The sequence below is a fragment of the Clytia hemisphaerica genome, unplaced genomic scaffold (assembly GCF_902728285.1).
Source record: "Clytia hemisphaerica strain Z4C2 unplaced genomic scaffold, Clytia hemisphaerica genome assembly, whole genome shotgun sequence".
NCBI classification, from domain to species: Eukaryota; Metazoa; Cnidaria; class Hydrozoa; order Leptothecata; family Clytiidae; genus Clytia; species Clytia hemisphaerica.
In genome coordinates, this window is record NW_027104471.1 from 57,273 (window position 1) to 79,163 (window position 21,891).

At 35.1% G+C, this 21,891-nt stretch overlaps 3 protein-coding genes across 4 annotated transcripts; 2 read left to right on the top strand and 1 right to left on the bottom strand.

Moving 5' to 3' along the window:
• The first annotated feature begins 300 nt into the window (after positions 1-300).
• Positions 301-21,878, top strand: LOC136821278 (uncharacterized). Of its 2 annotated transcripts, XR_010848714.1 has the most exons (6): positions 301-534; positions 2,186-2,313; positions 8,242-8,323; positions 16,070-16,151; positions 17,169-17,346; positions 21,106-21,878. XR_010848714.1 is itself a non-coding variant. In XM_067077511.1 (5 exons), exons 1-5 carry the CDS (start codon positions 375-377, stop codon positions 17,290-17,292), a joined length of 576 nt encoding a protein of 191 aa, XP_066933612.1. In that variant the 5' UTR covers positions 301-374; the 3' UTR covers positions 17,293-21,878. The 2 variants fall into 2 exon arrangements, 1 of the variants encoding a protein (XP_066933612.1); XM_067077511.1 differs by having other exon boundaries at positions 17,169-21,878.
• LOC136821293 (uncharacterized) lies at positions 2,922-4,379 on the top strand. The gene has a single exon (XM_067077526.1). It carries the CDS (start codon positions 2,922-2,924, stop codon positions 4,377-4,379), a length of 1,458 nt encoding a protein of 485 aa, XP_066933627.1.
• LOC136821259 (uncharacterized) lies at positions 8,998-13,338 on the bottom strand. The gene is made up of 6 exons (XM_067077487.1): positions 12,721-13,338; positions 11,964-12,138; positions 11,428-11,607; positions 10,789-11,031; positions 10,310-10,491; positions 8,998-9,771 (listed from the first exon to the last, which is right to left on the bottom strand). The coding sequence occupies exons 1-6, from the start codon at positions 13,273-13,275 to the stop codon at positions 9,256-9,258; spliced, it is 1,851 nt and encodes a 616-aa protein (XP_066933588.1). The 5' UTR covers positions 13,276-13,338; the 3' UTR covers positions 8,998-9,255.
• Positions 21,879-21,891: the final 13 nt, after the last annotated feature.

Sequence of the window (21,891 nt, forward strand, 5' to 3'; positions counted from 1 at the left end):
GTCCCGCTAAAATAATTAAATAAACAAATCCTCGTTGCAAAATATTTTGTGATTTTCCATCCCCAATGAATTTTCTGGATTGAAAACAGTTGAATTCAAATCCTCAGCCATAAAACATGGGAATATCAATCCCCATGGAGTTTCAGTCCGTTATTTTTACACAGTGAATTTTACTTTTTTTCCATACATGAAAAAAGTGTTGAATGTTAATTTGTCTCTTATTTCCTGTTATATTCCTATGATCTCTTATTACATGTAACTAATTTTTCATTGTAAAATGATAGGTACTTTAACATTAATGGAAAATCTTATTTATTCTAGAAACAAAGTAAGTAATAGACAATCTATTCTAAAATAGAACAAACGAGCCAGTGATGGCAAATTATTATCAAACAGTACCAAACTCACAAAACGAAACACCTCAACAGAACCAGGATGATGGATGTAGTTGGATACTAAATGAAGAAGATTCAAATGATCATACTCAACATAATATGGCCACTGATGACGCAATCGCCCAATGGAATGAAATAGGTATGAAAATGTTAATTCGTAATTTATTGGACACGCCGGAGTTTGTCTTACACTCTCTTTAGGATTCGACTGCTTCACTGTTTTTTTACCAAGTGACTGAAAATATATATTTTATGCCCCACTCTAGTCGAATATAGTCTTTTTTTAGCTCAGAAATACTTTTATTAAAAATAATATATATACTTAGTCTTCGTTGTATTAAGAGTAAAATAAGGTCAAATATTCTGTAGAAACATCCTTGAACTCGTAAGCAAATTAATGCTAGGTTGTGGATTGGCCTCGTCGTGTTTTCCTTTTGTTTTTGACTTTTAAACGATTTTTGACAATTTGACCCAACTTGATTTATGACGCCAAAAAATTGCTTTCCAAATCGGACCTTTACAGTGTAGCCCTTCAGCAGTTAAAAGGTACCCTTACAGTGCATTTTACCTAACGTCTCTGACCCTTACAGTGTAGTTTGATTTCGTATCTTATTTTGCTGAAGCCCCCCAAAAATGAGTCTAAGATGTCGACCACCCTTAAGGGTGGCACATGGCGTGGGTTGGACCATATGGGTGCCCCCGGGGCGAACCCTAAAAATATTTTTGTTTCCGGTCCACCGGGTGACGAAAAAAAAAAAATCACCCGGCCGGCCGCAAAAAATTTTTTTTTGCTAAATTTCGATCCCAAAACTCGATTTTTTAAAGCACTCGTAGAAGTTAAAATGATGGTCTTCTTTACCTTAAATCTGTAGTAACTTGACACCGCTACAGGCTTCGGCATAAGAAAAATTCACGTGTGATCATCGCACGCCTAGATTTTGATTTATAGCGGTCTAGGCGTGCGATTATTCAAATACTTAATTTTCATCGTTTATATTTTCAACTGTGTTACAATATCTCTAAGAACTGGACACTCTCTTTCATTTTGAATATTTATCTTCAATTGCTAAAGGCTCCAAACTGTGATTACGAAGTGAACTTTTTTGAGAAAAAAGTAGAGTGAGAGAAACATTTCCCCAATTTTTTAAATCCTCACTTTATGAATGTTTCTTTTTATTTTACTCACAAGTCAGCATGATTCCTTTTATAAGAACAAAACTGTTTACTTACTGAAAAGTCCCCACTTTGTGAATGTTTCTATTTATTTTACTCACAAATCAGCATGATTCTTTTATAAAAACCAAGTTGTATATAAAAAAAAACATTCTTAAAGGTTGAGTTGCAAGCAAGAATTAACAAAAACAATGCAGGGTTTAGTTTGAGATGAATAAAATTTCATTTCTATAACAATGATCGGCGTGTATTTTACAGTAGAACATAAAATATCACATTCACGAAAGTTTTCCAAACAAACAAACTAACCCTAACCCTAACGATGATGTACGAAAAAAAAATGCGGCCGGGTGACGACGAAATAAATTTTCACCCGGCCGGTGGACCGGAAACAAAAAATTTTTTCGGGTTCGCCCGGGCATTTTTACTGTGATTAGAACCTATACTAGTCTTATTGCAGTTCCCTTGCATCGCATGGATTGACCTGGGCGAAGATTTGGCAAAGACAAGATTGACAGACATAACATAACTTCGGCTTATCAGTACTAGTCCAGTTGTAGTAAGTATTGCGTTTTACAGTTTTTTGAGGTTACAATATTTCCCTTATACCATTTCAGAGCAGTCACTGAGGAATAACATAGATGACGAGATTAGATGTTTACGAAACAGGATACATCATTTGTTGGATGAGAAAAAGATGAAGTGTGATTTTATGTTGGGCATCTCTGGCACACCAACATCCAAAGTATATTTAATATTCAGACTTCTAGCACTTGTAGATTTTTCTAATATCACAGACTGTATTGTATTGAATACTTTAATCAGCTTTTTTGCGAAGATTTGGATTTTAAAGGTCATTTTAGACTAGTTTTAGCTGTTTCGCAAAATTAAATTCAGGCGAATTTTTTCTAAAAGCAGATCCGCTAATATAAATCCAAAAGATTTCGCGACTTTTCGGCTTCGAAAAGTTTGAATGTTGCGAAAATTAATCTGATTAAAGTAGGTTGATCTTGATTCAAGTTTTATAGTCTTTTACAGTTAAAGTCTTGAACAGACTAAATATTTTCTTTCATTAGGGTACGTCTTTTAGATTACTTGTTTAAATGAAAAAGTTATCTGTTATTTGTTTTCACGCCATTATTGATGTGAAAGCGTTCATTGAATAATAAACCTACCTTAGAATTACATATACGCCTTTTCGGGGTTCACGACGCCATTTTGTAGGCGGAGCAAATTTTGCGTGATACGCGGGGCAAAGTCCAGACGGGGATTCCTTCGATACAAAATGTCAATCAAATGTAAACAAAACAAAAACAAAATAATAAAATAATTCAACTCTGTGGTGGAATCAAGATGGGAAAAAATGATCATTGTTGTGTCTCAGGCTGCAAGAACGATAAAAGATATATCAATAACACCGTTAAAAGGAGTCATGTTGCTGAATTGAAATGGCACAGGTTCACCAGCCACCAGGATATCAGAAAGGAATGGACGAGACAGGTGAGGAGAGGAAGACCAGACTTTTCACCTGGGCAATGGACTTTTGTGTGCTCGAACCACTTCCCTGATGGAGAACCAACAACACAAAATCCATTTCCGAAATTATTCATGACAACTGCATCCATTAAAAACAAAACTCCAACTAAAAGGCGAAGTGTTTGGGAGTGCAGGAGAAAGCTTATAATGACACCACCAAATACAGACACCAATACACCAACTATCCTTTCAACCATTACCTCTCCACTCACGCCTTCTACTCCTTCGTTCTCATCAGCAGTTATCAATGGAATAGACTACTCACCATACCTCCCTTCAAGGTCATTTGAAGCAGTCACTAGAGAGTATGATGTCAGATTTTACACCGGCTTTAACACACCTAAGATCCTGAACTGTCTTTTTGACTATCTGAAATTGAAGGCATCGACAATGAGATATTGGGATGGTCAGAAAAAGACACTAAAACCAACTAGCTATCAAACAAGGTTGAGTGATATTGTTGAAACACATGACTATGATATTTCATTGCTAAATTATCACAATTCGAAACCCGGACCCTCAAGAAAATTGTCACTAGAACAGGAATTCTTTTTGGTTTTGATGAAATTGAGAATTGACAGTCTACAACATGACCTGGCTTACCGATTTGGAATTTCAATTGGAAAAGTTTCACAAATTTTTATTACGTGGATAAAACTGATGTCGAAGGAACTTGGTGTCTTGATAATTTGGCCGTCCAAAGAGCAAATTGCGAAAACCTTGCCTAAATGTTTCAAAAAATTTCACCAGTACAAAAAGACAAGAACAATTATTGACTGTACAGAGGTATTCACAGAAACCCCAAGTAGTTTAGAATCTCATTGCCTTCTTTGGAGTGACTACAAACACCATTGTACAATCAAGTTTATGGTTTGTATCACTCCAAATGGGTCTGTTTCCTGGATTTCGCCTGCATATGGAGGACGTACTACGGATGTACACATTGTGCGAAACTCTGGATTTTTAAAATTGTTGGAGCCTTATGATCTTGTCATGGCAGACCGTGGATTCAAAATAAAAACAGATCTTGCCATGAAACAATGTTCACTTGCTATCCCACCCAGTGCTTCAAAAGGGGTACAAATGACGGAAAAACAGTCTAAAGAGACGTCAACTGTTGCAAATGTTAGGATCTATGTTGAGCAGGCAATTAAGAATATCAAAGACTATAGAATCTTGAAGAATGAATTGAAATTATTGTATTTGCCAATTGCAGACGATATGATCAAAATATGTTGTGCATTGAATAATCTTAAAAATTCACTCTGTACTTAATTTTTTTGTGATATTATTGCAAGACTATAAACTTTGTCAAAAATCAGGTTTCGGAATTTTGAGATTTCTTTAAGGGATACATTTAAAATTTTATTGGAAAGTTATTGTGTAGAATTCAATAAAACTATTTTCGAGTCATTATAATAAATGCTTCAAATATAAACACTGTCTATCAATACGTTTACAATCAACAATCATCATTTTCAAATATATATATATAATAATACAAGAAAAATTTTTTTAAATCTTAAATCAACAAAATAATTTAACAATATTTAACTTAGGAAAATATGATAAAACTTGATAAATTTGTATCAAGTAGTTAAATTATTTTTTCAAATATATAAAAAACTTTATATAAATTTGACGTTTAACGTGAACATGTTTTTAAAGTATACTTACACTCTTTACTGAAGTTAACATTGTATTTTTACAAGAAAAATGTATTTCCAAAGGAAAATCTGCTTTATTGAAAGAAAATCTATTACGTATTTTCTAAGGAAAATCTATTGTGTACTTTTGAAGAAAAATCTATTGTGTATTTTCCAAGGAAAATCTATTGTGTATTTTCCAAGGAAAATCTATTGTGTATTTTTGTAAGAAAATATACTGCATCTTTTTTAAGGTAAATCTTATTACGTATTTTCCAAGGAAAATCCATTATGCATTTTTATAAGAGAATCTACTGCGTCTTTTTTAAGGAAAATCTATTTACGTATTTTTCAAGGAAAATCTATTGTGCATTTTTGTAAGAGAATCTACTGCGTATTTTTGAGGGAAAATCTGTTATATATTTTTGAAGGAAGATCTTCTGCCTAATTTTAAAGGAAAATATTAAAACATATTTTCCAAGTAAATTCTACTGCGTATTTTCCAGGTGACAATCATTATTTTACGTATTTTCATGGGAAAATTTTGATTTCTCGTATTTCCCAAGGAAACAATTTTTCAAAGTATCTCAAAAGAAAAATTATTTATGCATTTTACAAGGAAAATTAATTTTAGATTGTTAATTTACAATTAGTTTATAGTTTACAGGTTTTTAATTTTTATTTAATAAGGATAGTGAAAATAGATTCATCATGATATAATTATTGTTTTAAGAATTTATATGTTAACATTTAAAGTAATATTTTTATCTATCTATATAGTACTATTAGTTATGGTTAATTTATGAATGAGAGTTTTACCATCCATTTTAATTAATTTAAACTCAAGATGAAAAAAATCTAATATTAAACGAAATCTGTTGTTTATATAAAATTTCGCCTTCCTAATGATATGAAAAATAATTAGGAATAATCGTGCTCTGAAGAGATATTGTCATGAGATGTGTAGTCATGTTCTAAAGAAATTAAGCACAATCTACACAACCAACTTTCATTCATCAGTTCTTTTGAGTTGAGGTCCTCACATTTCAAGTGGTATCTACAACAACATCGATCACATAACATGCTCTTAAATTGGTCATGCTCTTTCATTTCAATTTCACAGTCTTTAAAAATAAATTTTCCACATTTTCCACAATAATCAATGTGTTCGATATCCAGCAACACAGGACAAACATAACGTTTAAAGAAAATCAATAGGTTACGCTCAACATTTTGCCAGTGTTCTTCATCAAAATGAATTTCCTCAATAAAAAAGTCAATATCAGTCCATACAATAAAATAACATAATTTGCATCCAGTTATAGCCATTTGTGATTGAATTTGTGTGTAGTATGCATGAGAATGTTTTAAAGAAATATGATTGGTTGATTCATTGTAATCAAGAAATAAAGAATTTTCTGCACAATCAGCAACAAGTTTCCCTTTGAACGAATGTGGGCATTTGATTTCAATAACCGCTGTTATATTGTGACATTTGCAACTAAATATAGCATCTGGTGAGGCTGCAATATAAGGAAAGGTGGTAAGGGAGAATAAACCACACTCTTGTAAGGAAAATTTTATGTGGTGGGAGACTTGATTTGCGTAGAACTGTTTCAGTGCAATTTTCTCTTTAGTACGTCCCCAGTTAATTGCTTCATTGGACGATAGGGTATCAGCTGGACGGTTTATTATTTTATGAACCAGATGTGTTGTTTTGGGTCTGACTACGGAATGTGACCTAACAATGGTATTTACTTTGGTGAAAATGGTGTGATGGTCAGAAGCAGTCAAGCGTCCTTTTCTGGATTCAAGCCATAAATCATTTGTTGATTGTCCCCGAGTTTTCTCTTCAAGAAGATTAGAGCTTTCTGTGTTTGATATCGAAAGGATATTTTTATCAAATTTTGCAATTTTCTCTTGAGGCGATAAATGCGAAAAGTTTTGAACAATTTTTTCGGCTTCTTTGGAGATTAGGATAGCGTTGGTTTTCGAAGGGACATCAACAGGGATACACTTAAAAACCACCGATTGAGGGCTAACAATATGCAGTTCTCGTAAAAGAGTAGAAACAGAGTCGTCAGTAATGGCTTGTAAAGCTGGTTGAGCAGGGTGAAATTTTTGCAGTTTTTTCGCACGTAAACCTTCTCTGTTAATGTCAATGTTATTCTTTTTGTCATCTGAGCGAATCTTTTTCCGAATTACAATATCTTTAACTTGTTTTGGAACAATGTCTCTCTTTGTTCTTTTGTTCCAGTCACATGGAACATCAGTACAAGCTGGATCAAGGTAGCCTTTTTGATTTGCATACTCCATTTTATACAAAACAGCAATGACATGATTACACGAGCGGCTACTACCAGCCATACAGCTACACCAGCAAGTCAAAATCAAAACAGGATCTTTTTGAATAGCTATCCACAAATGTTTTGTATCACTGACCGTCAATGAAGCTTGTACTTTAGAATACATGAAAACTTTGTTTTTTGATGATGAAGGCTCGTACACGTAGATCGGATGGACAAACCCACTATCAAAGTAAGAAAAAGCTTTTTGGTCTTTGTATCTACCAACATAGTCAATATCAAAATCCCGCACTTTCAAAATATAATTGAAAATGTTTCCCAAATCTAATTTTGGCCATTTTAAAAAATCATCTGAATGTTTCTCTGTCTCAATCGAAAGAGGGTCACATATCTTGAACTCTTTCAGTCTTTTATCATATTCAGCTGCCAAAGCCTTCTTTTGATCTTCTAGTGTTCCAATTATTGGTAATTTATTTTCGTAGGCATAGAAAGCCCTGGCAACAAGAATTACCTTTTTACCAGTGACTTTCATACCTCGAATTGAGAGATAATCAGTCAAATTATTGAGACCAAGGTCCATAAAATCTTCATATACTTTCATTGACATATTGTAATAATTTGTTATATTTCTACAGCTGAAATGAAAGAGAAAATTATCACAACACAACTCTAAGTTTCAAACGCACTCACTGTTTTTCTTGACCAAAAAGAAAACCTATATATCCTTTATAATAAAAATCAAATCAAAGATATCAGACAGAGAAGATATGTATTATGTTTTCATCTGTGAATTAACTTTCACTTTCGGTTGTTCAAGATGCAAGTGGTGATTCTGTTTTGTTTACATTTTTTGTTGTCGCGAAGGAATCCTCTTTTGAACTTTGCCCCAACCCACTGAAATTTTCTCGATCCCGCCATAATTTTGCTCCGCTTACAAAATGGCGTCGCGAACCCCGAAAAGGCGTATTGTGAAGAAAGAGCAAACTAAAACTGGTAAAAAGTTTCTCATTCGACACCCATAATTCCATTGCGTCGGCAGGATCGTTGAATTCTCTTGACTACAGGTAACTCCTGTTCTATGTATTCCTGTCTCCATGCAAGAACCAATTGCATTGCGTAAAAAGTTGTGAAGATCTCGTCAAAAAACAAACTGGTTAACAATGATATTGTTTTGTTCTTCCACAGGATGGTTATATAGATGACGAATCACATTGCAGCCAACCACAACAAATGGTATCAACACAATCTATGCTTGACCACGAAAATAGTAAGTACCGTCAGCTTATGGTTAAAGAATTCTTAAAGCAGCATACTGTATAACTTAGAATAGACGCCCCTTCTTTTAAACGCCCCCTTGAATAAACGCTCCTCCTTTGATGAAAAATTTTCAATTAACGCCCACTCAAATAAACGCTTCCTTCGAATAAACGCTTTTTCTCTAGGAGGATCGTTTATTTGAAATAAGTAAGGAAGTAAAATGTGAGGGAATACTTAGATATATGATATTAATTGTATCATATTAATATTCAAACTGATTTTGACCCGTTTCTACATCTCTTAGTTAACATATTTGTACTCAAACAATAATGAAAAGGCAAAATGAGGCTCCTATACTAAAGTGATCTTGGTTATAAATTATTTAATAACCCCCCTCGAATAAACACCCTCCTAAAAACAAAAAAATATACGGTATACGGTAATTAGTATATCGTAGTAGATAGCCTATACTAGAAGCTTAAAGTTTTGATGTACTGTAGACCGCTTGGGTGACTGGAAATTTAATTCCAAAATGATCTCATAAAAGTTTCATTTTGTTTTGTTTAAGTCTCATCAGAATGATAATTTGATTGTCTAAATGAGAAGTCAGTTAGCAACAAGCTTCTGGGTTTTATAATCAGGATAGAATAAAATAATTGAAATTCATTTGGTGAAACTTTTGGTGAAACTTTTTCCACAACTCTTCGTTTTAATATATTAAAATTGTTTGAGCATGATTAAAAGTATTGTGATTGTAAAAAATATTCTCAGTACGAATTCTTGAAAATCATTACATTAACGTGCAGTCCATTCTAACTTTCCAAGATTCTGCTTAAATTTTGTGCTAATTTTTTGAAATTGTTTGTGAAACTAAATCAAATTGATATCCAATCAACGCTCTAAAAGAGGTCGGTACGGAACGCACGGCGACTTAGTAAAATTTTAAGGTAATGAAGTTCCGGGAGACTTTCCACTCTCGTTTGTTTCGCTCAACCGTCTTTTCAAGTTGAACAATGTTTTGGTTGTTCGTTTGTTACCAGTCGATGGTGTTCCTTTCTTCTTTTTACCGTCCAATCGGATCTCTTTAAGCTGGGTCACGTGGTTCTTCAACTCTTTCAATTTGGATTCATTCATCGTTTGTTTAAAGCTAGACACGCGGACCAAATTTTCCATCTTCTCCTCCATCTCCTTTACAACTTTAGTGACTTTGTCAAAATGTTTTTCATAAGATCCCAAATTTTGTTTGCCATCGACCAGTTCTTGAGACATGTCATTGATGGTCTCGCAAAGCGCTTTGATTTGTTTCGAATATTCTATTTCAGCGCTCCATGACTTCTTTAATTCACGTTGGTATATTTCGGATGTTTCCTCGGTTCGACGCTTAAGGATCATGTAGTTTTCCATCCAGCGTTCAAGTTTATCGGCTACTACTTGACTTTCGTTGCAAATCTTGGCAACCTGTATAGTGATTGAGATGGTAAGGATTAAAGAGCTAGAGATATTTGTTTCAGCCCAGTAGTCTAAATGACCTCTTGAGTTTTGTTTTTGAGTTTATTACTGGCATGACAAATCAGTGTGGTGGGATCTCCAACAGAAATATGCAATTAAAATCAAGTGGCATCTTTCTAGGAAAAGTGTTTTGTAAAACTTGTCATTTTTTATCGCTTAAATACTGCAACTACAATGCAATAATATAATAACTAGAATACTATAATAAATAGTCAGGAAACACTGTCTAACCTTTTTCTTTTTTTCCGTGACATCCTAAAGAGAAAACTATTGCTGAACCAGGAATTTCCGCAGTAAAGGGATAGGTGGGTTTCCGGCCTATACTACAGTGGAGTCTCCATAGCTCGAACATACACTGGGAACGCAAATCTGTCCGAGTTAAGGAAAATTTCGAGTTATGGAGTAAGGTTTATAAGGTATGAGCTATAGAAATTCGAGTTAAAGAGACTCAACTGTATTTTAAATCATCATCTACGGTCAAGCTCACCTTTTCAGTATGGCCAGTGAATGCACTTTGACATTTTTCACTCAGTGCGAGCAGCTTATGATCATTTCGTGCTGCGATTGTTTTGATTTCACGGATTGTCCTCTGTATCCCCAGATCATCTATCGGAACATCTCTCAAAGGCGATTCAGCTTTGAATTGACCTTTTCTTGGTCTCTCGTCAACTGGAATAAGGATATATTCAAACAATGACTCTTCGAACTTGATAATTGAGTGGAAATGAAAACCTATTACGTCAGGATTGTTTGTATTAGCTAACTTAAGTTCATGAAAAGTTTGTAGTTTTTATACATTTCATTGAAATTTTAATCGATAAGACGATTTCCGAATATTCAAATTCAATGGCAAATTATTCTATATGTTTCACTTTTGACAAATGCCTTTTTCAGTTGCACAGGTTTTACCGGATCTTTGAAAAGATATGCTAAAATATGATGAAAAATTCAAGTTGATTATCTTACAATGTCTACGCTCATTCATTCCAGTATAGTTGCCAAATCCTCCAGGTGGTGGTGGGAAATCATGACCGGGAACGAAAAACGTCTGTTCTGGATCTATTGCACGCTTGCCTTGGATTTTTTCCGGTTCAACTCCTCTCTGGCCATTCCTTTCCATCGGCATAAATGTTTGCTCTTTAGGAATGGGCGATGGCGGAGGCGGAAATTTTTCGGGTGTATTGAAATGTGGTTGACGTTTTTCACTATCTGAAAGTGTAAAGAAATCAAGACATCTTCTTATAGAGGTTTTAAATGGCTAAGTAACTTGTCACGAACGCCGAAAAAAGACGAGCAATGTAGCAAAGTGCTTTCTTTCACTTTTCAGCTAGAAGAAAAATATTAACGAATACGAATATCCATTCTTATCAGTTGAGGTCGTAAAAACGCTAACCGCACCCATTGATTTATCCTTTGAAACAACACAACATGAACAAACAACAAACTTATACAAGCAACTAGTTTTTTTAAAGAAATATACAAAAACAATCGTGTGAAAAATCGTAAACAATCGTGTGAAAAATCATGAACAGTTGTGTAAGAAATTTCGGAGAGTCTTAAATATTTAGGCTGTCTACGTAAGAAATAAGGACTCTACAAACATACCTTCAGAAAGGACACTTGTCACTCCACCTCTGACTTCACTACCATCATCATCGTCGCTTCCATCGAGGTGAACTCGATCTCTCGTTTCGTTCAATGCGTAATCGATGCGTTCATGTTGGCTTGCTGTCAAATATCTGTCACGGTATTTGATACAGAGCATCTTCATCTCTTCGTATTTACCTGTAGAAAAAAAGGTATAACACACACATTTATCCGTTAAAACTGTTCGAAGCTTGTCTGAATCACAGACCTCTACAAACCCGCAGATTGTTTTTATAAGGAGCACGAATCTGTTAATGGATGTCAGCAGCCTAGTTTAAAGCAAACCCTGTTTGATGCTGTTTGATGCTCTTTTGTGAATCTTTGATCCGAAAGAAAGTCCCTCAGGGATATTTTTTTCTTTATTGTTTTCGGTGGACTGAGAGAAATATTTTTGATAGTTGTGGTAGAAGTATTGTCTCTTGATGGGGGCCTCTTGGATTCTGTCCCGTTTAGTCCCAGGGATAATATAATATGATATAAGGATGAAGACATACCATGCAGCCATTCATTTTCTCCATAAATATCGATCATTTTTTGTTCGGTTTTTCTTAACTTTTCTTCTAGCGTGCTTGATTGTGTATCATTGATGCGCTTTTGGTCGATAGCTATCCGCTTTAATTGCGCTCGTTGCTCCATCAGTGCGCTACATTGTTTTGTTTTCAAACGGACCTAGGTGATTGATGTTTAGGGTCATTGATTAGAACCGTTTATGATAATTTTACCGTATTGCTGTCTTTAAGAAATGAGCTGGGTTCGACTACCAGTCTGAGGAATATTACAAGATTTATCAAATATTGGAGTAGGACTGTTTGACTTTAATGTCAATTTAGTAAAGAACCTGGTCTGGACTGAGGGACGTCGACTTCTTTTGAGATTTGTAATCAAGATTTTTAATCTATTCATTTCGATCACTTGATTAAAGTTCTTGACTGAGAATTTTTTATACCACTTATACTCTTCTTGATATAGCTTTCAGGCTTCCAGACCAAGTTTTGACCAGCTTTCTGCATGGAAAAATGGATGTACGCTACCTTGATTTCTTAATGGGACACTTAACTTTCTAATCTGTTTACGATACTTTGATACTGTTATGCACTTTATGGAACTTTTCAAATTTTCATCCAGAGTTTGACTTGAGGGAAGGGGCAGGACAGTTTGTTGTGTCAAAAAGGGGAAACAATACGAGGTATTCACAGCCCAAATGCTGCAAACCGACTGATTTCCCCTTGATAAGGATTTATTCGGCCTTACCTGTTGCTCAGCGATCTGCAACTGTAATCGAAGATTCCTGCAATGGTTGAATGCATCTTGTGTCTCATACATCAGTATTGAATAATCTCCAAAGTCCACCGTATTGTTCAATAAAGTCTCTTTCAAGCCCACCAGTTCCTTCTCTTCTTTAGCCCATTTCACGATGCTGTTTTCCATTGCCTTCAAAGGCGTAACAGAAGGATGTCTTTGAGTTAACCTCGGTGATTTGACGGGTGTCGATCCGTCTCTCGATTTATTTAGTTGTCTACTGACAATGCCATCGCTAATACTGGCCGAATCTGTGTTTGATGTACCCGAGGGTGCGTTCGTGAAACCTTTTCGTTTACGGCTACCTGATGGACTAGAAGAGATATCGCTACCTTGATTTTCATTTTGTCCTTCAAAATGGATATGATCTTTGTTTTGACTCGGAGAGCTTTGTTGTTGTTGCAGATTAAATACTTCCCTCTTCAGCTCATCTAGATTTGAGTACGGATTCTCGTTAATATCTTCAGCTCCAAGAAATGGAGAAAAACTTTGTTCTGCTTGAATCATTTTTTTCTAATCGTGGTTCTGTTTTGCTACTATTTTTATCGTTCAATTACATTGATAGGTAATGAAGTCGTTGCAATGACATTGAAAACGTTTCCTTTTTTTGACGTCACAATAAAAAATTTAGAGTAAAAAAGATTACGACTTTTCTTAATACTTTTCACTTTTCACTTCCAACAGTACGCAATTCGGCAATTACACTTCCTTAAAAAGATTCCCTACGTGTGCACATTTCAGTCCAGGCAATCGCCTGTAATCAAGTGTAGTGTCCAAAGACTCGTATACTAGCTAATCCATCTGGGATCTCTTTCACACGGAAGAAGCTTACTTGAATTATACTTGGTTTTGTAAAAGAGAGATCGCTATTTCTCTCTTTTTGAATATTTCCCCGCTATAAGGGGAAATATTAGTTAAAAAGGCATTTCTCCGATCCTTGGCTACTTACGCCCTTTTTGCGCCCTTAATAACGCCCACGCCCACGCCTTTCCCGATCGATTTGTGCAGCGAGGCATTTGTGCAGCGAGGCGGAACTCTTGTCTATAGTGTAAAACCTTTAGTCAGGATTAATCAATGTGCGATTTTTATTGAGCAAATTTAACTCACCATGTGGTGCATGTTCTGGACTGTTTTGGTTGTCAACTCGACTGAATTGGAAACTTTCTCTCTGGTTATTTTTCAGACAGTCAGACAGCTTTAAAAGTGACTTTCAGGGAGGACTTTTGAAGTTTTGGGATGCAATATTCTTTATTTTTATTTTTTTTTTTCTCCTAAAAGTGCCATACAGTGTGCTGGTGATTAAGGAAGCATTGATCACCAACAATGTGAGTAAACAACAGTGCTTGATCACTAAAGAGGTACACGGCAAAAATATAAACCTTGTCTGCTTGAGCAGATTGATTTACATTCTCGACAAAGAGGTCGATAAAACAAACCTTGTTTGCTTGAGCAGATTGATTTACATTCTCGACGAAGAGGTCAGAAGAGGTCGATAAAACAAACCTTGTCTGCTTGTTGAGCAGATTGATTATTTACACTCTCGACAAAGAAGTCGATAGAAAAACTATTGTCCGATATTTCAGGTTGACATATATTCTTGACAAAGAGGTCGATAGAATAAAGCATCTCCTCTTTTGTGGATTAGATTGGTGTCAAGAGATTCATATATCAACAAACTTCCACATAAATATAAACATGAAGGTAATCCAAGGTAATTTCAACCAAGCACACGAAATGTGTGAAACGTTCGTTTTTAATCTTAGATTTCTGGCCCCCTCCCCCTGTTCGTTTTCGTTCGCTTTTTGGCTGACCCCCTCCCCCCCCCAGCGACGAACGTACTTTTTGAATGGCCCCTTAAAGAAGTCATTGCCAAAAAAATGACAAAACGGTCACAATGCAATTCCTTGACCTTTGCCTTTATAATCCCAATAAAAACTGCTGATTTGGCCTATCCCATTTGTGCTGGTTTCCTTGATTTTTAACAAACTTAGCTTTACTGTTCTTTTGTTATACATTTTTTAATATACATTATATACATATATATTAATATACATTTTTTGCTTAATCTGAGGTTTACATTCAGTGTAATTTTTAAAACACATGACTACAATATGGAACGTTCCTCACTTTGACATTTTCTTGTTATGAACCCTCATTACGCTCTTTTTTTATTAGAACCATGAAATTTGAGTTAAGCCTAGGCTTGTTCTTATTTTTCTATTGTCTAGAATAATAGACCTATTGTTTCAGTCTAAGCCTGATTGTTCTTCTAAAAAAAGAGAGTATGCTGTTAACCCTTTCAGTACCGAGCCCTTTTTTCTATTTTTTTAACCTACACTTTTTAATAAGCGTATCGTAATGCCCGAAGTTTTTATCATCTTATCCTGGAAATGAGCTTACTTTTTTAAATACAGTAGAGTCTCCATAACTCGAACCTCTATTACTCGAACGTCTCCTTAACTCGAACAAATTCGTTGGCAGCATGAAAATCTCCTAATAAACTCTTATAAAAAAACCTCCATATATCGAATGTTCCCCTTTTTTGGCTCCATAACTCGAATTTTGTTCTCCTTTCCTGAACTTGAAAAATATAAGCATCTCTGGCTAAGAGACAAACCATATTTCTTTTTTGAAAATTTTGATTTTTGGGCCTGGGGTCGAGTTTTCATTTTTTTCAAAATCTTAAACTGCTACAATCATACCTTTAAATAATAAATAATTCGAAAGTTACTGAAGTCGAGCCCAGTGCGGTGCGCAAGCCTGGACGGCCTCAAGTTGAAACGTTTTTTTTTTCTCGATCAGTCAGTCCATAGGCCTGTTTCCATCGATCGCGCGAGCGTGCACGCTAGGGAAAAATTTCCTAAGATAGCCTATTGACGTCACGAATTAAATTTTCTAGTGTACGCTCTTGTACGCTTTTGTACGCTTTTGTGCTCTTTTCTACGCTGAAAATTTTCAATTTTTTTGAGCGTACAGGAGCGCACATCTCAATTGACAATTTTTTAACCAATCAAGAAAGCGAAAAACTGCTGAGTAAACAAAAAAATGTAAACATACAGATGGTGTATGTTTTTTATGGAAATCAAACATTGATCGCGCGGAGTGTGCGGCCAAATCTATTTTAAGAATTTTGGCCTAACGTGCACGCTCGCGCGATCGATGGAAACAGGCCTTAAGGGGAAATATTTAGTCGCATTTGTGCGAATCTTGTTCTTAAATTGAAATAGCACCCATAGACCTGTGATTTCCTTTCTTATGATGGTAGGTGTGACCGGGAATAGGACATTTTCTTTTCTTTTAGTTTCCGACATTTCTTCATTCACGTGTGATTTTGAAGATGCAGCAATTGACGATGATGAAAAACCTCCAATTTCATCCAGAAGGTATTTAAATGAAAATAACATCGTTGGCCCAAATGCATTATGGTTCCGTTCTGTTCTAAAAGTAAATGAAGACTGTGAAGGTTGTGTTTACAAACCTGCGAAAATGAACCGAAAGATCATTTTGGAAGAAACCCCAACATATAGCTCTATAGAAGGACAGAACGAAATCGATACAGCAAGCAATCTGGTGTAAGATGCGTACCGTATATGCATATATGCACTCTACCTTTCAATCGATTTCGCTGAAATTAAATAATAATTTTACAATCTGAACATTTGGATTGATTTTCAAACTCTTTGAAAGATAAGTAAGTACGCGAGTACGATAGGAGTCGTAAATTAAAATAGTCTCAACCATTTTCACACAATATTTTCAACATCTCTGCCTGTACAAAAATCTTATCTGCTCGACAAAAAAGTTATTCTGTCGTATTTACCGAAATCTAAACTTAGAAAAGTAACAATGATTTTAACTAAGTTGGCGGTTTGCGTAAAAAGAGGGTATTTTCGGCATCGTCACGGGATTTATAATTTTTTTAATTACAGTACCTACACTTTAAAGGTATGATCAGATGGTTTGAGATATTTTGCCTGCAGATAGCTTCTAGGATTTTAGGAAAAACCTCTAAATTTTTCGGTGTACTTATTTTCCTAACTCAAGTTATGCCAATTTGAAATCTCGAAAAATGGGACTTTTCAAGGACTTTTCACACTTTTTTCTATTGTTTTCAAGCAAAGGTTCAAAATTTCAAATTGGCATAACTTGTGTTAGGAAAATAAGTACACCGAAAAATTTAGAGGTTTTTCCTAAAATCCTAGAAGCTATCTGCAGGCAAAATATCTCAGACCATCTGATTATCCCTTTAAGATTTAAGCATGGTAGGTAGTAATTTGGTAATTTGTCGAGAATAAGTAAGAACAAAGAAATTTCCGGTGATCACGGGCGGGAGGACGGGTGCCATCTAGGGGCCCCTTCATCAGAATCATGATTTTATTATTTTCCCTTTTTTTTGTTAGCGCAATGAACTATGGAGGAGGAGACGAATCTATAACAAACGAAGATGACTTTCATTTATTACGAATTATGAAAGCTGTAATGTCTATCAGAAACCATCACAACGACCTAAAAAGCAAGTCATAAATCATCACAACAACCTAAAAAGCAAGTTATAAATCATTAGACAAGGCTATTCAGGTATACAAGACAGTGTTAAAAATTCTTCCGTCTCAGTAAGGTACAAAAAGAGTCTTTTTCCGTCTCGAAATTCAATAAAATTCTGCAAAATTTGAAAAATTTTGTCTCTTATTTTCAGTCCGTTTCAAAAAAAAAAAACTTTTGCTTTGACCTGAAGACAATCGAAGAATTACTTTCAGCAGGCACAAAACTTTGGGGAGATCAAAAAATCAAAGAGTTTCCGGGAAATCGATAATGTATATTATTTTAGATGGTTTTGTTTAATCTTTTTATTGGGTTTTCTTTTACGCCTGTGAAGATCACGTTGATAGTAAGTTAATTTCGAATTATAATTTCGCAATTCTTTTATTGTATTATATCCTTGCTAAAAGTCAAAAAAATTTACTCGACTTGAAATAGCAAAAAAAAAGATTTCGACCTTGGAGCAAAATAGACAGGGGAGAGAACGGAAATTAGACAGGGGTGTCAAATTGTTATCTGGTACCAGGATGTGGAGATATGTACGACACGCTTTGCCCTGAAGGTCGGGCATACTTTGTAAAATGGCCCGCTCCTTTAGAGCTTTAGCGTGGGCGGCTTCCAATACGTCATCCACCTCCTCCCGCCGCTTTTGTTGCTAGACTAGTGGATCTCTTTTTTGTGCTCTTTTTCATTTCGCTCGCGCGTTTTCTTCTCGGCTACAAAATGGTAGCACCAAAACAACAACAAAGAAAAAAGTGCAAGAATTTGCTCGTTTTTCGTGTTGATGATGTTTTGTTGTGAGGTGTGTCTTATATTTGTCATGTTCTTAATTATTTTCTACATTGTTTATTTCAAAAGTAATATAGCAGTCATTTTGTAATTCTTTTTATTCATTTATACTGACTTTCTGTCATAAACAATCAAAGGTAGTCTAATTTTTTTATCTTTACAAACTTTCTTGCTTGGCTTGGGGACAGATCAGAGGTAAATAAAGTACTGGCTCTGAGCAATCTATTAAACTCAAGATTTTACTTTAAAAGCTGCTATTCCATAAGTTAAAGAACATCGAGTTAATTAATAACAGAAATTTGTTCATACTTTTAATTTTCATTTCAATATTTTGCCTTTTGGATTTTCGTAAAAATGGGTCAGTGTTTGTGAGGTCCAGCCAAACTTCCGTGAAATAGCCTATCAGCAATAATAAAGATACGGATCTAGATGGGTGTCTTTTCCCCGTAGATCTTATTATTGAGAAGCAGTTCTTCAAATTAGTTTTCAAGGTTCGGATCAAATTTTTTCATCTTTGGCTCAAATTTAGGTAATTTCTCTTATTGTTTTTGAAAATGTTAATTTTATTAATAAGCGCCAGTTTACTTTTCCTCATAAATCCATTTAGAAGTTTTGCGGTTCACTTTTTTGTTTGTGAGTCCAGTATATAAATGTTTAGTACTTTCACCAGCTTTCACAGCATTAATCTTTTGATACACATTTTGGTAGGACGCTAGTGTGACTCTTACTGCTTGGAAAAGCAATTCATCATTTATTTGACTGGTTCACTTAAGGCAAGTGGGTCAACCCATCATGCAATGTGAGGACAAATTTGGGTAGTCAGTCCAACAAGACGTGCTGACACAGCGTCATTGTCATTGAAAGCATTTTATAGTTGTTAAAATAGGCATCAAATTGTTAAAATAGGCGTCAAAGCCTCCTGCAACTCAACGCCTAAAAGAGAAAAAGAAATACTCTGGCATATTCAGTGAATTATTTCACTGTCTAGTTTTTGATGTTTTATGTTTCTGGTTTACCACCTGAGTCTTCCTGCTAAAAGCAATTTGCATTCTCAAATCAAAATGCAGTCCACATGCTTGCACTCACTTTGCTAAAGCCTACTATCTATCTATCTATCTATCCATGTATCTATCAGTTAGTCACACTAGCGTCCCGCCAAAATATGTATCAAAGATTAATGCTGCGAAACCACCGGATAGGCTATTTCCCGGAAATTTTGCCGGACCTCAAACAATGACCTATTTACGTGTGCGGAATTATTTTTACTTTAGGGTATAAACAAGGCCTTAAAAATCGAAGCGCTGTCTCGGGAGTTGAATGACAAAATTTGGTTGGTTGATATTTGGCTGCTGCATGTTTTATTTTGTTTCAAACTTTCAAGTTTTAATTAATTTTCTTGCGAACTTGATTCAGGTAACTCTCATCCTTGTTGTGCAAATACATCCTGTAGATGACTGATGTTGTTTCTTCTGAAAGCTAGATTTCCTAGTGTGACTAACTGTCTATATATTTAAGTAACATCAGGCCCGAAGGCCCATTCTCAATACATAATAACTACCGGCCTATTCTACATGACACTGAGAAATTCTCTAACAAAAATAGGTTAACCCTCCATTTGATAGTGAAGATACAGCTTTCTGATTACATGAAAACATTAAAAAATTGCTGTATAGAACAAAAGAAAATAGTCAAAGATCAAAGAAATTTACCTTTACCTTCAATTGCATAGCGTCAGCCCCCCCCCCTCTGCTGGTTGGGGGTTACACCCTAAATTTTTCCCAAAAATGGAGGGGGCTGGAAGTACACCATATTCTTAGGGGACCTATGTACTTGGGGGAAGCTAAAATCTCATCACTTAACGTCGGGGCTAAAATAATTCAGCTTAATAGTTGGCTTCAATACACCTTATCGGAAATTCTACAAAAACAATCGCGCTAAAATGGATCCGTTGAAATTGGGAGGTAAACATAAATGGGACCAATGGCAGCGCGAGTAGCGCTTAAAGTTCCCGCGTAAAACAAGAACTCATTTGCTTATATCTGGCTTGTTTATATGTTCCTAAAAATACACTGAATTTGAAAAAAACAAACAAAACAAAGCTTTCAAGATGCTAGCAGAAGCTATAAGAAAGAGAAAAACAACAACTTCGGTGGTTCTTCAGTTGATTTGGAGGCTCTTTTGGCATCAATATTTTGGGTGTTTTGTAAGGCTTTTTGCTTGAAAACCGCAATATCGCGCATTGTTTACCTCCCAAAAAGTGTTGCGTAGCAACAACGCAAGGAGGTGGAATTTCCGATAAGGTGTATTACTCAAATTGAAGCTCATGAATCTGAAAAAATTTTCCCCTTCAGTGCAATATTTTTAGTGTGCAAAATATTTTATCTTAAACTTAGAACTGAACGCAATTTACATAGGAAAACCCTTTTTTACTGGATCAATTTTTTGAAAGTGTCTAGGGTCAAAAGTCCTGGGGCTAACAAAAAATTCATAAATCTTAGAAACTAAGACTTAAAGGCTTAAAACTAAGGGGGGGCCTAATTTTTGCCTGGGACCTAAACCCAGGTTGGCCCTATGAATCGCAATTGATCACAATGGAGGACACAACTACAGCCACTTGGCAAATTACACGCTCATGATTTATTTATTATATTGGGTGTTGGGTGCCTGGCGCTCTCTAGTTCTCCAATCGCCATCAACCTTTTTGAAGAAGAACAAAAATTAAATAGGGTGCGCTAGCTGTGAAGATTCATTTGCCATGATAACTGTTACAGAAATGTTGGCTCATTTGTGTTGTTAAAATGCTGAGTTTATGGACACAAAAATACGACTTGTGATGAATATGGTTAGTCATGGTGATCAGGGTGAAATTTTTTTTTGAAGTTTTGTGTAATTTTTGGATGTCTTAGAGGGTTTTAGATCTTGTAAGGCTGACCTTTATAAATTCCTCTTTGACTTCCCTGGGTTGACTGGGAAAGTTTCGGAAACATAGTTTTCACTTTCATTTTCTAGGGAGATCAAGACACATTGAATGTTGTTTCAGCAACATTTTATCATCATTTTGTAGGTTATTGTAAATGTGTACAAGTTCAAGTTTAACTCTTACTGTTCCTTAACTTGATTTCTTAATCTGAACCTGAGCAGTTCCTTAACAATTCCTTATTTTTGGACCATTTTCAGCTTCAAGTTCTGTAAAAAAATGTTTATTGAGATAAAATATTCTTTATTCTTTATTCATATTCTGAAATTTAAAGCTTGGATATATCCAGGCTAAAAAGAAATATGGATACAAAGAAATGCGACCCAAAACTGTTACATTTATGATGAAAAAATCAACATTTTTTAATGAAATTTTAATATTTTATAAAACTTTGAGAAATTTCCTAATTTTTGAGCCATTTTAATAATGAAAAGATTTGACCCATCAGCCTCCAAAACTAAAAACAGTGACAAACTAAGACAGTTAAAACTGCAATCTGCTTACATTTCCAGCACTTGCTTTATTGTCTAAGATAAAAATGATGTGAATGGTAGTAGTTTATGGTAGTTTTGATGGATTCACTGCATTTTTTTTGCTTTAACTCTCACTAAGGTCCCCAATAAACTGTCCTCCAGTTATTAAAAAATTCCATTCTTATTAGAAGCCCTGTTTATTTATTTTTAGCTAAGGAAAGCTGAGTTGCTCTAAATAGCCTGGTTTTAATAATTACCTTATGTTGGGTGGTTTCGAACCCCAGACAGCTTATCCCTTTCTCCTGAAGGGTGTTATCCTTTAAAAGTATTATTTTAAGCTGTTAA